Source organism: Gossypium hirsutum, chromosome D02 (assembly GCF_007990345.1).
Source record: "Gossypium hirsutum isolate 1008001.06 chromosome D02, Gossypium_hirsutum_v2.1, whole genome shotgun sequence".
Lineage (NCBI taxonomy): Eukaryota > Viridiplantae > Streptophyta > Magnoliopsida > Malvales > Malvaceae > Gossypium > Gossypium hirsutum.
The window spans coordinates 65766446-65778977 of record NC_053438.1 but is presented as its reverse complement, the minus strand read 5'-3'; the positions used below and the strand labels follow the sequence as shown (position 1 = coordinate 65778977).

The following is a 12532-nucleotide window of genomic DNA, read 5'->3' as shown; positions in this document are numbered from 1 at the left end:
GAATTCAAAGTAAGAAATAATAAATCGAGCACCTAATCAAGTAACCACTAGAGGTTCGGTATGGTTTTACATAGGGTAGGCTCTTAGGGCTCATTATATGCGGATCGGTTCTAAAGTAAGGGTACCTGAACCAATAGACTCTTCGATTTTCACCCATTATAGGTTCATATGGGCTAAGTTCGGTTCAGGGGAATACATTTCCCTATGGTTATACGGAGATGAAAATCTCACGAAGACATAGGTATGAATGTCTCTCGAAAGCAATTCACTATCCTATACGAAGGTAAAGGCCTCACGAAGGAATAGTTTCACACTTCCACTTAAGAAGGGCAAAATCGAACGATTATGCAATGCAATATACGGAAATATATCAAGAGACTCGAACCCATAGAGCAAACGTATCATTGTGTAGTAACATGATGAAGACCACAAAAATGAAGGATGAAATGCAATGAAGGGATCGTAAATTTAAATCAAATTATCAATGAAGAGACTCGAACCCATAGAGGAAACATATCAACTCGCGACTTGACTCTTTTTTTTATCCCCAATGGAGTCGCCAAGCTGTTGAAACTTTTTTTTTGAAATCGACTTTTAATTTTAAAATGAAAATAAGAGTTGCCACCAATCAGTTTTAGGAGGTGTGATTGGGTCACCTCGTAATTTGATTGTTTTAATAAGAGGTTTGATTTATTAAAATAATGTTTTTCGGTCTACAAAAATCTAAAAAAGGGTTTGGGAGTCAGTTAAGCAACTAGAAGGACTAGCACCCTCGTTATGCCCAAAATTGATACCTAATTGATTACTTGATGTCTTTAGTGTCGAAAATTGAAAATTTGAAGAGATTTAAAAATACGATCCTTTATTAAGGCATTACTTAACTAAATTAATTTTCACGAAAAGGGGCTTATTTCAAGTTAATTGAAAAGAAAGGATCATGTCTCGTAAGTTAGGACACAATGCCTTAGATCATCGAGAACAACTTTTCTACTATCTCGATTTTAGAAAGAAGCCATATTCCGTAAGTTAAGAACACGACTTTTGTAATTCCAAAATAATGAACATTACTTTGATTTAAAAAATTTCCTTTTTTGTGCCTCGTGCAAAGACAAATGCAATATTTAAAATAATGTGTATTTAGCTTATTTGGGCATAGTATAAAAAACGGGTAAGTACATTTAAACACAACTCATGGCATTGTTATAACAAAATAAAATAAGAAGGGAAATGTATAAAAATGAAACGATAATGTATGAAAAAAAATAAAAATACCATACTAGTAAATGACGATGATATAATTATAATAATAAAACACCAATTAACAATGGCAATAATCATATTATAATTACTAATTCTAATACTAATTAAAGAATAATTTAAAAAAATTTAAAAATAAAAAAATAAATAATAATGAAAAATAAATATTAACAATAATAATAATGAGAATAATAATAATAATAACAACAAATGTGCAAAATAAAAATATAAAGAACACTATAAACTTTAAATGCAAAAAGAATAAAGGAATCAATGAATAAATAAATACATAAATAAATAAATAAATAAATAAAAACTTTCATGAAAAATTGAAATTAAATAAACCAAGGACTGAATCAGAATGAAAATGAAGTTAAAAGTATAAATTATGATAAAATAAGTAAATAAAGACTAAAATGAAAAGCACGAAAACACACAGGGACTAAATACAAAATTATCCCAACCCTCAGGACACTCGTCCTTTCTCCAAAAGATCAGCGAACTTAGGACTTAATTGGAAATGAGATAAAATTGAATGGCGAAATTTATAAAAATAAAGTATAGCGAAATTAGGATTAAATTAAAACAACTCAAAAGGCAGAAAGACTAAAGTTGTAAATATCCCTTTTAAGAAAAAAATACTCGGATCTTGTTGGGTTGGGTCAGATCGGTTCGGGTCCAAAACGATGTCGTTTTTGGGGCTTATAAAAGTAAAAGAAAAAAAATTCCATTTCAAACCCCAGTTTAAAAAAAATTCTGAAAGCCTCTTTTTTTCTCTCTCCAAGCCTCCCCATCTCCGGCCCTGGCGCCGACGAGCCTCCGCCGCAATGGCCACCGGTCACTAACGATGGCTCCACCGTTCCCTATGGTTGAAAAACCTAAAAGATCCTTTTTTCTGCCCCCTTTTTGAATAGAACCCAGATCTGGGGGTTTAAATCCCCAAAAATCTATCTAACATTCGGCCAAGGGAAAAGAAACCAAAAGGTTTCAACTTTCTCCGATGAGGCCTTCGTCTCAGTGGAAAAGGACCGACGGCGGCGGCGGCGGCAATGATGTATCTCAGGTAAGATTTTTTTTACTTTTTTTTATATACATGTAATAATATATTCAAAAGAGAAAAATAAAAAATCACCTTATAAAGCTTTTCGATTTTGTATTTCGATTGCCTTTTTTTCGTATTCGATTTCTCTTTTTTTTTTAAAAAAAAAGACCCCTTTTACAATTGGTTTTCAGGCTTTTTTATAGCCAGATTACACTATTATTTTTTTTATTTTTCTACTGTTCTTCCCTCTGTTGCGTGTTTGGTTTCTGTCCTTGCATGTGGTGGTTGACGGTGGCAGACCACGTGTAATAGCCCGATTTCGACCCTAAACGGACATAGTAGTTTCGGGACCACAAATTTGAGTCAGAAAAATATTTAAATATTATTTTGTGTGTTTATTAGGGGTGAATTTGATTGTGTGAAATTTTTGTGTTTAAATTTTATCGTTTGGGTGTCGATTTGTGAAAAAGAATTTAATTGCAGAAAATGCAAAAGTTGTGTGCCATTTGTTAAAGTGTTGAATTGTTGATGTCTTTATAGGATGAGGTATTTATGATGCAATTACACCATTTAATTCATGCATGGACACTTTTGGACATGAGTTAGTAGAAATGAAATAAAATTAAAAAGGGTAAAAAGGGAAATGGATAATTGCATGATAATTCATTAAAACACAAGCATGCAAATGATCATTATTATCTTTGTTCTTGCAGAAAAGACAAAGAAGAAAGAAAAGAGAAAAAGGGTTCTAGGGTTCGGCACTTGCATTGGCTAGTTAGGTATGTATTTTTGATTTATTTTAGATAATTTTTATGTTTTTGTGATTGTTGCTTAGCACTCTATCTAGCTCATGCCTCAATTTTGAAATTTGATGATAATTTTGAGTTATGCTATTGATGCTTTTGTAATTTTTGTGATAATAGTTGATGAAAAATGAAAGCTATGTGTTGGATTAATATATTTTGTATTTTGATTTTGATGATTTTGAGTATTTAGGGCTAAATTGTAATTATAATAAATTAAGGGACTAACATGTGAAATAGATGGAATATATGGACTTGTATAATCATGGGTAAAATTCGGCTCAAGCATGGGACCTTGAAATTTTGTGTATTTTGTGTTTTATGCAATAGGGACTAAATTGCAAAAAGTGTAAATGTCAGGGGCAAAATGGTAATTTTCCCAATTATGTGTTTTTGGACTAAATTGAATGAAATAATATATAAACTAGCTCATTTTGAATGTATTTAGATCAAGAACCAAAGAAATCAGAGTTAGATCGGGGAAAAACTAAAGCCGTCGAATAATCGTCCGATTTCGATTTCTCGTCGTCCGAGGTAAGTCTAATAGCGAATAAATGTTATTAAATCAGAATATATTTATATATCTGTTATATATTCAATAAGTTGAAATTTATAGTATATAATTTGTAATGAACTTGATTGATTTTGGTAGATTGAATTTATTTTATAAGTTAGGTGTATGTTAACCAAAGTATACCTTGAGTTCAATAAGTTGAACTAATAGTGTAATATATATATACAAGTGGTTCGAAGGTATGTTTCAATTACTGTGAACTGAATCTAATGTTATGAATTAAAGATATTTATATGGGGTTCGAATGTCTGTTATAGTTTTTTTTTAGCTAAACTTAATGTTATGAATTATATATACATACATGTGGTTCGAATATATTTTTTTCAATTACTATGAACTGAATTTAATGTTGTGGATTATATATATGTGGTTCGAATGTGTGTTTGCTATGAAGAATTGAATATCATTCGATTTTATTTTGAGATATGGTTATTGAGAAAGACTTATGTAAATCATAAAGAATTATATGAAAAAAATCAGCTTTATATATGAGATAATCAGGCTCTATGTCTAGCAAGCTTAATGCCAGTGAAATATTTCAGACTTTATGTCTAGTAGGCTTAATGTCGGTTAAAATTTTCAGACTTTACGTCTAGCAGGCTTAATGCCGGTGTACTGAATCAGGCTTCAAGCCTAGCAGGCTTCAAGCCTAGCAGGCTACATGCCGGTGAATCATCTCAAGACATGCGTTTAGTAAGTTCCTTGTCAATGTAATAACGAACGGATTACAAAATTTTAATAATCAGGTATGTGTTATGTTATATATTTTTTAATGATTAGCTAAGTATGTTGGTCGATTATATTTATATAAAAGGTACTTATATATGTATTCGTATTAGATAAGCATATTCGGCCTTATGTTAATGGTAGATAAAAGTTTAAAAGTATGAATATATATTGCTAAATAGTCATGATTAAAATGTCTTGAGGTTAATGGATGTTTGATATTGTTTATATGTGGTATTTGCGGCTTTAACAAAATTTTCTAAGGAATTATTTAATAAGTACAATTATATGTTTTGCTAAAGACTTACTAAGCTAAGTTAGCTTACTCTGTATTTCTTTCTTTTATTTGTCTTTGTTTTATAGATTTTTGGAGATCGTTACGTACTCGGGGATCGTCAGCAAAGCCTATCACACTATCGACAATTTCCTTCGGTATTTCACTAAGTTGATTTTTGAGTGTATGGCATGTATAGCTTGTTAGGAAAGTTGAATTTGGATCAAGTACATATTTTGTAATCAAAAGCCATGCGAAAATGGCTTACTTTGTTTTGACCTATTTTGGTGTCTATGCATATAGTTTTAAAGATCATTAAAATGGAGATTTTATTTGTGCATATTTAATTATAGTATAAGTTGTGATAGATAAGTAAGGGTTGTTTAATCTGCTGAACTCCATACTATAAAATTTTAATTAGTTTGAAGTTAACTTGTATGCTATTCGGTTTATACTGCTGGGGGAGTTAGAGTTGAATTTAAGACAAGTTATTAGCTAATTAATATGTTGCTGTTATATTATGAAGCATTGACTATCTAAATTAAGGCATAATTATGGTATTTAGACAATTAATATGCTAATGTTGTGATGCGTATCATTAGTTGTCCGATTTAAGACACTTATTGTATTAAATTGTTAAATGTTGCTGTTAGGAGGAGGATTATTGCTGTCTAAAGCATGTAATTATACTGTCCAAAATAGGATATCTTTGGTTAAGTCATACTAACATTAAAAACTTGGTGTAATAAAGAATCAATTAACTGAAACCTGTAGCAATACTGTCCAAAAGTGGCATTTGTTGTGTCTAATTACGTTTTAAGATCTGATTCAATTTTGTAAGTAAATTGTTGATCAATTTTGGTAATAACGAATATTTATCAATTGATTTTTTTATAAAAATAATTAATTAATTGAAATAAATATATGCATTAAGTCTGGTAATGCCTCGTAATTCCAATCCGGTGACGGACACGGGTTAGAGGTGTTACACTATGGGCGACGAGACTACTGGTGAGGTAGAGGCGGCCGCGTGCAGGCTAGGGTTAGAGTGTCTGTTTCTGAAAAGATGTTTAAACTATTAGGCTTGCACCTTTGGATTAAGGTTTTTTTATTTGGGGCATATTGTAAATGGACTGTTATTTTTTATTGGACTTTAATATTTTATTTTATTTATTATTATTTTATTTTGGCCAGAATAAATTTGACCCATTACAACAGAGAATAAGAAAAGAGAGAATAACACAATCACATACAGTTATTGACGCCTAAATGAAACAAAGGAAGATTCATAAAATAGGAAATTAAATCCCCACCACTGGCATTATGCTAAAAAGCTACTGAGCATCAGGATACGCCTCTATGATGGAAACCATTGCAGGGATGTTAATGATTTTGTAGTGAGAAAAGCCTCCTCCTTCCAAGATTTTCTTCCATTCCGCCTCTGTTCTCTCTTTACCACTGTTATGTGCAAACATTACGAGGTCCATCACAAATCCGATATCATCAAACACTCCACTTCCATCTTCTTTCAAAATTATTTCAACAATTATCACTTTTCCATTCTCTCTTGGTATTGCTTTCTTACAATTCCTTAATATTTTTATGCATTCCTCATCATTCCAATTATGCAATACCCACTGCAAATAAAAAACATACAAAAAATTAATATCTAGTTATTTTCTTATAATTAATATTACTTAAAATATGCTGAAACTTAATTAAAATTCCATTACATAATATTAATCTTCTATCACTATTAAGTTAATTCTGGTAACCAACAAAAACATATGATTTGCAACCTAAAAGTAATTATCTTAACATTTTCTCCGTTACTTAATTTTTTTAATTAAAAATCACCCAAAAAAAAAACCCCTTATGGATATAGCATTATATTTTCCCCTTTTTTATGGAACATTCCTCACCTTCTGGCCTCCTGTCATGTCTGGTTATTTTTTTATTAAACAAAATTATTTTCTTTATTTAAATAATCCGACTTTCTTTATTAATCCGACTTAATCCGACTTTTTTTTATTAATTTTTATTTTAAAAAATGTATTTAAATCAAGACATCGGTGTATGGTAACTCGCTACTAGTTTTGGTATTTAGTTTTTAGTTGCTTAGGAAAAATATTAAAAATATTAATTTATTATTTAATTATAAATTATATATTTTTTAATATTTCTATAAAATAATTATATTTTATTAATTAATTATTTCAATTTTAAATTATTTATTTAAAGTTTTTGATTTGCATGTTTATTTGTATTTTAAAAAATAAATAATATTTAATATACCGTCAATGCATGAGTCTCATGCATCATCAATAAATAATATGATATTTTATCATTAAATAAAATAAAAATAATAGAAAGACCTATAAATAATAATTTTATTTAAATATAATTAATATTAATTAATTATAATTATTATAAATAAATGCTAATAACAATTGAGTTCCGAGCTTAGGATTTTAACATTTATTTATAATTATTTATTTTTAATTATATTTAAATAAAGTTATTAATATTTATTTATAGACCTTTTATTAGTTTTATTTTATTCAATAATGATATGTTGTATTATTAATAAAATTCATATACTCACAATACATCAAATATTCTCCCATTTAAAAAATTAATTCAAATATTAACTCACAAAATTATTTAAAATTTAAGCTTGATCCTAAACAATTTTTATAAATTTTATTTTTTAAAATTCTTTAAAAAAGCGGGCCCTATCTCAATCTTTTTTTCATAGCTAAATGACATACAATGACTTCTGCGAATATGACATCTTAGTCATATTTTAAATTAATTATAGAACATTCTGGTTATTATCAATGCATGAGGACGTAGGTTTAAGTGCGTTGAAGCGCATTATCTTCCTATTTATGGGTGGGAAGGGGTTATGGGTAATTCTAAGTATTATATCAACAAGAGCAGATATAATCAGAACCTATAATGAGATTATTCAAAAAAATGCAGACGATTTTAATTATCTTCACCTTATAAGATTAACAAATCATTTCAATTATTATAAAAATCTTTTACTGTTTTATGGTCTAAGTTTAATTTTATTCGTGTTGAGGGTAATATTCATGTAAAGCCTTTTTTAAAGGTACAAAGATAAAAAATTATGTAGTCTATAATACAAAAATCTCTATGGTATTTTTACTAGAATTGGACTACTTAGATTTTTATACCTTGAATCGTGTATTTTCACTCTCACAATTACAAGAGATAAAAACAATAATCATGTTTCTGCAGTTACAATATTTGTAAAAATTTTCTTGATGCTATACTCCATGAAAAATGAATTTAAATTCATTATTTATGTAAGTACCTTTATAATGATTGCATCGGTATTTGGAATGGCATTAAACATGTCACCACCAATATGGGAGACCCCATTGTATGCCGGTGCCGTTGAGACGACATGCGGCAAATCAAAGTTAACACCTTTGATGTGTGGATATACTTTGACGATCTCTGATATTAAGCCTCCTGTCCCACCTCCGACATCAACCAACGATCCAATGGAGTTGAACCCTTGTTTGTAACCTGACAGGATTGCACTGGTAATGAACTTGGATGTACAAGCCAGGCCATCATTAAAAAGCTTGTTGAAATTGGGATCCCTCGATGTTAAATCCCATATCTCACACCCATGAGCTTTCTTGAAGGCTGTGCCACCTTCTTTCACGCACTGACTGAAGTAGTGCCAAGGAGCCATTTGCCATGGATGGTTCTCCATTAGTACCATGGGCGCTAGGGTTTGCTCCGAGTCATGTAGAAGCCATCTTGATGAGTGAGTTAAGTTGTACAAGGGATCTCCACCGTCTAAAGGAGGGTGGATAGTGAAAATCTTTCTGCGAACAAGCAATCTCATTATGCGAGCAAGGGCGGTGATATCTGGTGAAGTAAGGCCATCACTAATGCATGAAGCTATTTGCGACAAAGTGGCAGCGCCACCATTAGAGTGTATTATGTCAGCTATGCGGAGCTCAACGGCAGACGTAAGCGCCATGAAATCTGCGAAGCTGTACAGGTAACGCCATATCTCTGCTTGCCCTTGTAGCATTGCTTCATCTAATTCTATTCTTTCCATTGCATTCGGCCTTTGTCCTAGTTTTCGGGAGATCTCATTTTTCCTAATAATCAATAAGTAATTTATAATAAGGCGGAGAGGAAGAAAATTGGAGGATTTTTTTATACAAATATTTCTAGAATAAGATAAAAATTTCAGTTTTTTAATCAAAGTCCCTATAAGAACAAACATGAATCAAAAAGCAATGACGTCGTCTGACAGAAATTATTGATAGTCCAAACATAAAACATAAGAAGAAGACTTGTTTAGGGAGAAAAAGAAAATTTTGAGAGTGACCTCCCAATTTTATATATAAAACTTATATAAAATTCTTTGTTGACTTTATTATATATTACTTATTTCTAAGAAAGATAAGTTGGAGAAAGATCAAAGATGATCTCATGATTGAATTCAAATGAGTTCGAGAAAGATGAAGGATGATCTCATGGTTGAATTCAATTTTTGTTTTTAAACCCTTTTTATTAGAATTGTTTTATTTTTAAGTAATTAATTTTCTATCCCATGTTTTTTATAAAATTATTATTATTTAAATAAATACATATTAATTAAAATTATTAATGAAATAATTTTTAAAAGATATAAACAACATAAAATATATATTTAAGTTTTTAAAAGATAATATATTTGTAATATTATGCATATGATTTATAATTTAATTATAGAAAAATTCAAAGATAAAATTATTACAATATATATAATTGATGATTCAAAAAATTAAAAATATATATTATATAGATAATTTTAATTTAATTGTCAATAATCTTTTAGCTTAATGGCAAGAGTATTATGTTTTATGTATGAGAGCTTGGGTTCAATTCTAAGTAATCTCATTCCTTTTTCGTAATTGTAAAAAATATTTTTTTTAATTTCAATTTTAGGAATAAATTTTTAAATATTTTTATTGATTTTTTTAATTTTAGAATTAAAGATCTATATAATTATAGAAATAATATGCATATTGTTATAAAACAAAGAGAGATGGAGAGAATAAAGAACAAAGAAAATATGAAAGCAACAGAGAATAAACTTTATTGATCAAAAGAGATGATTACAATGCTTCATCAGGGTCTCTATTTATAGGTATAAGAAGTATAAAAGAAATAGAGATCTAATTCTAATAACTATTAGAATTTAAAGTATATCAAAACATTATCTTTATAATGATGGACACCTACTTAATAAGTTATTCATAACACTCCCCACTGGATGTCCATTGGTATATAATGTGCCTTGTTAAAACCTCATTAGGAAAAATCTTGTGGGATAAAAAACCTAATGAAGGAAAAAGAGTACACAATCTTCTTTTACAAGCTGCCTCGTTAAAAAACTTTACCAGGAAAACCCAATGGGACAAAACATTAATTAAAAGAAAAGAGTACAACTTATTTTTAGACTCCCCCTAATGGCAGCATTACATTACATCTTTGAGTCGATGCATTCCAATCTTGTGTTGTAGTCTTTCAAATGTTGAAGTTGGCAATGCCTTAGTAAAAAGATCTACTCAATTCTCACTAGAACGAATTTGTTGAACATTTATATAACCTCTTTTCACAAGATCATCAGTGAAGAATAATTTTGCTGAAATATGTTTCGTTCTGTCACCTTTGATATAGCCACCCTTCAATTGAGTTATACATGCTGCATTATCTTCGTATAAGATAGTTGACATCTTTTCTTGTAAAGACAAATTACATACCTTCTGGATTTGTTGGGTCAATAACCTTAGCCAAACACACTCTCGACTTGCCTCATGCATTGCAATTATTTCTGCATGATTTGAAGAAGCAGCAGCTAATGTTTGCTTTGTTGAACGACATGATATTGCAGTATCCCCACATGTTAATAAATATCCTGTTTGAGATCGACCTTTATGCAGATCCGATAAGCATTCAGCATCAACATAGCCGACTAATTGGGATTTTGAATCATTTAAATAAAATGACCCCATATCAGTAGTCCCTCTAAGATATCTAAATACATGTTTAATTCTATTACAATGTCTACGTGTTAGAGAAGAACTGAATCTTGCTAACAAGTTTACAGCGAAAGCTATATCAGGTCTTGTGTTGTTCGTAAGATACATCAATGCCCTCTGTAGCACTTAAATATGGTACTTCAGGACCAAGAAACTCTTCACCATCATCGTACGGACGATATTGATCTTTATTCACATCTAACAATCGTACAATCATCGGAGTACATAATGGGTGTGCTTTATCCATGTAAAATTTCTTTAATATCTTTTCCGTATAAGTTGATTGATGAACATGAATTCCATCTTTTAAATGCTCGACTTGTAAGCCAAGACAAAACTTTGTTTTTCCAGGATCTTTCATCTCAAATTCTTTCTTTAAACAATTTACTGTATTTTGGCGCTCTTTAGAAGTTCCAATAATATTTAGATCATCAACATAAACAACAATTATCACAAAATTTGATCCAAACCTTTTTATAAAGACACATACAAATTTGATCGTTTTTGTAAGCTTCTTTTAACAAGTAATCACTAAGACGATTGTACCACATACGTCCAGATTGTTTTAATCCATATAAACTTTTCTTTAATCTAATTGAACAATTTTCTCGAAAAACTCTATATCCTTCAGGGATTTTAAATCCTTCAGGGATTTTCATATAAATTTCACTATCAAGTGTGCCATACAAATAGGCTGTAACAACATCTATTAGATGCATGTCAAGTTTTTCACGTACGACCAGACTAATAAGATATCTAAACTTGATTGCATCCACCACAGGAGAATATGTCTCTTCATAATCAATACCGGGCCTTTGCGAAAATCCTTCTACTGCAAGTCGTGCTTTATATCTTACGACTTCATTTTTTTCATTTTGTTTTTGCACAAATACCCATTTATATCCTATCGGCTTTACACTTTTAGGTGTTTGGACTACAGGTCCAAAAACCTCACGTTTAGAAAGTGAATTCAATTATGCTTGAATTGCATCTTTCCATTTTGGCCAATCTTTTCTATTTTTAAATTCATCAATAAATTTAGGCTCAGGACCATCATTTTATTTTTCTACTTGTTTGTTCATAAATACTCATCTAAATAAGTTTTACATCCTCTTGTTTGTTCATTTTGACCATGGAAGCTAAAGTGGCTACGGCATCAGCCATCAGATTTTCATCTCGTGGAAGGTAGCAGAAGATGATGTCATCAAAGTCTTTAATTAACTCCAAGACCAGCGTTCTATACTCGATCAACTTGGGATCTCTTATCTCCCATTCTACTTTGAGTTGATAAATCACTAGTGCAAAATCCCCATATACCTCCAGTATTACCAATGATGCATGCTTCGTAATCAGTCATATTGTTTGTGCAAGCAAAATCTAATTTACTAGTAAAGGGATAATGATCTCCATTTAAGGATACTAGGATTGCCCCAATTCCGTTACCCATAGCGTTTGATGCTCTATCAAAATTTAGTTTCCAAGGATGTCCTTCCTAAGCATATTCTTCAATGGTTGTAACATACATTAGATCTTCATTTGGGAAATCAAAGTTCAAAGGCTCATAATCTTCTAAAGCTCTATTGGCTAGAAAATATGCTATTGCACTCCTTTTTATTACCTTCTGATTCACATAGACTATATCAAATTCAGAAAGCAAAATTTGCCATCGGGCCATCCTTTCATTCAGAGCAGTCAACTCCATTATGTACTTTAGAGGATCCATTTTTTAGATTAGTCAAGTTGTATTGTACAACATGTACTGTCTCAGTCTTC

At 30.3% G+C, this 12532-nt stretch overlaps 1 protein-coding gene across 1 annotated transcript; it reads right to left on the bottom strand.

Annotated features, from left to right (window-relative positions):
- Window positions 1-5815: 5815 nt before the first annotated feature.
- Window positions 5816-8852, bottom strand: LOC107909306 (xanthohumol 4-O-methyltransferase). Its single transcript, XM_016836786.2, has 2 exons — window positions 8020-8852; window positions 5816-6313 (listed from the first exon to the last, which is right to left on the bottom strand). The coding sequence occupies exons 1-2, from the start codon at window positions 8782-8784 to the stop codon at window positions 6011-6013; spliced, it is 1068 nt and encodes a 355-aa protein (XP_016692275.1). The 5' UTR covers window positions 8785-8852; the 3' UTR covers window positions 5816-6010.
- Between the last annotated feature and the right edge of the window lie 3680 nt (window positions 8853-12532).

What these genes read in the sequence shown, in the direction of transcription:
- LOC107909306 (XM_016836786.2), bottom strand. Translation starts at nt 8,784, where the DNA reads ATGGAAAGAATAGAATTAGATGAAGCAATGCTACAAGGGCAAGCAGAG. An exon ending in CCGATGCAATCATTATAAAG is followed by an intron (nt 6,314 to 8,019) that starts GTACTTACATAA and finishes TTTTATTTGCAG; the next exon opens with TGGGTATTGCATAATTGGAA.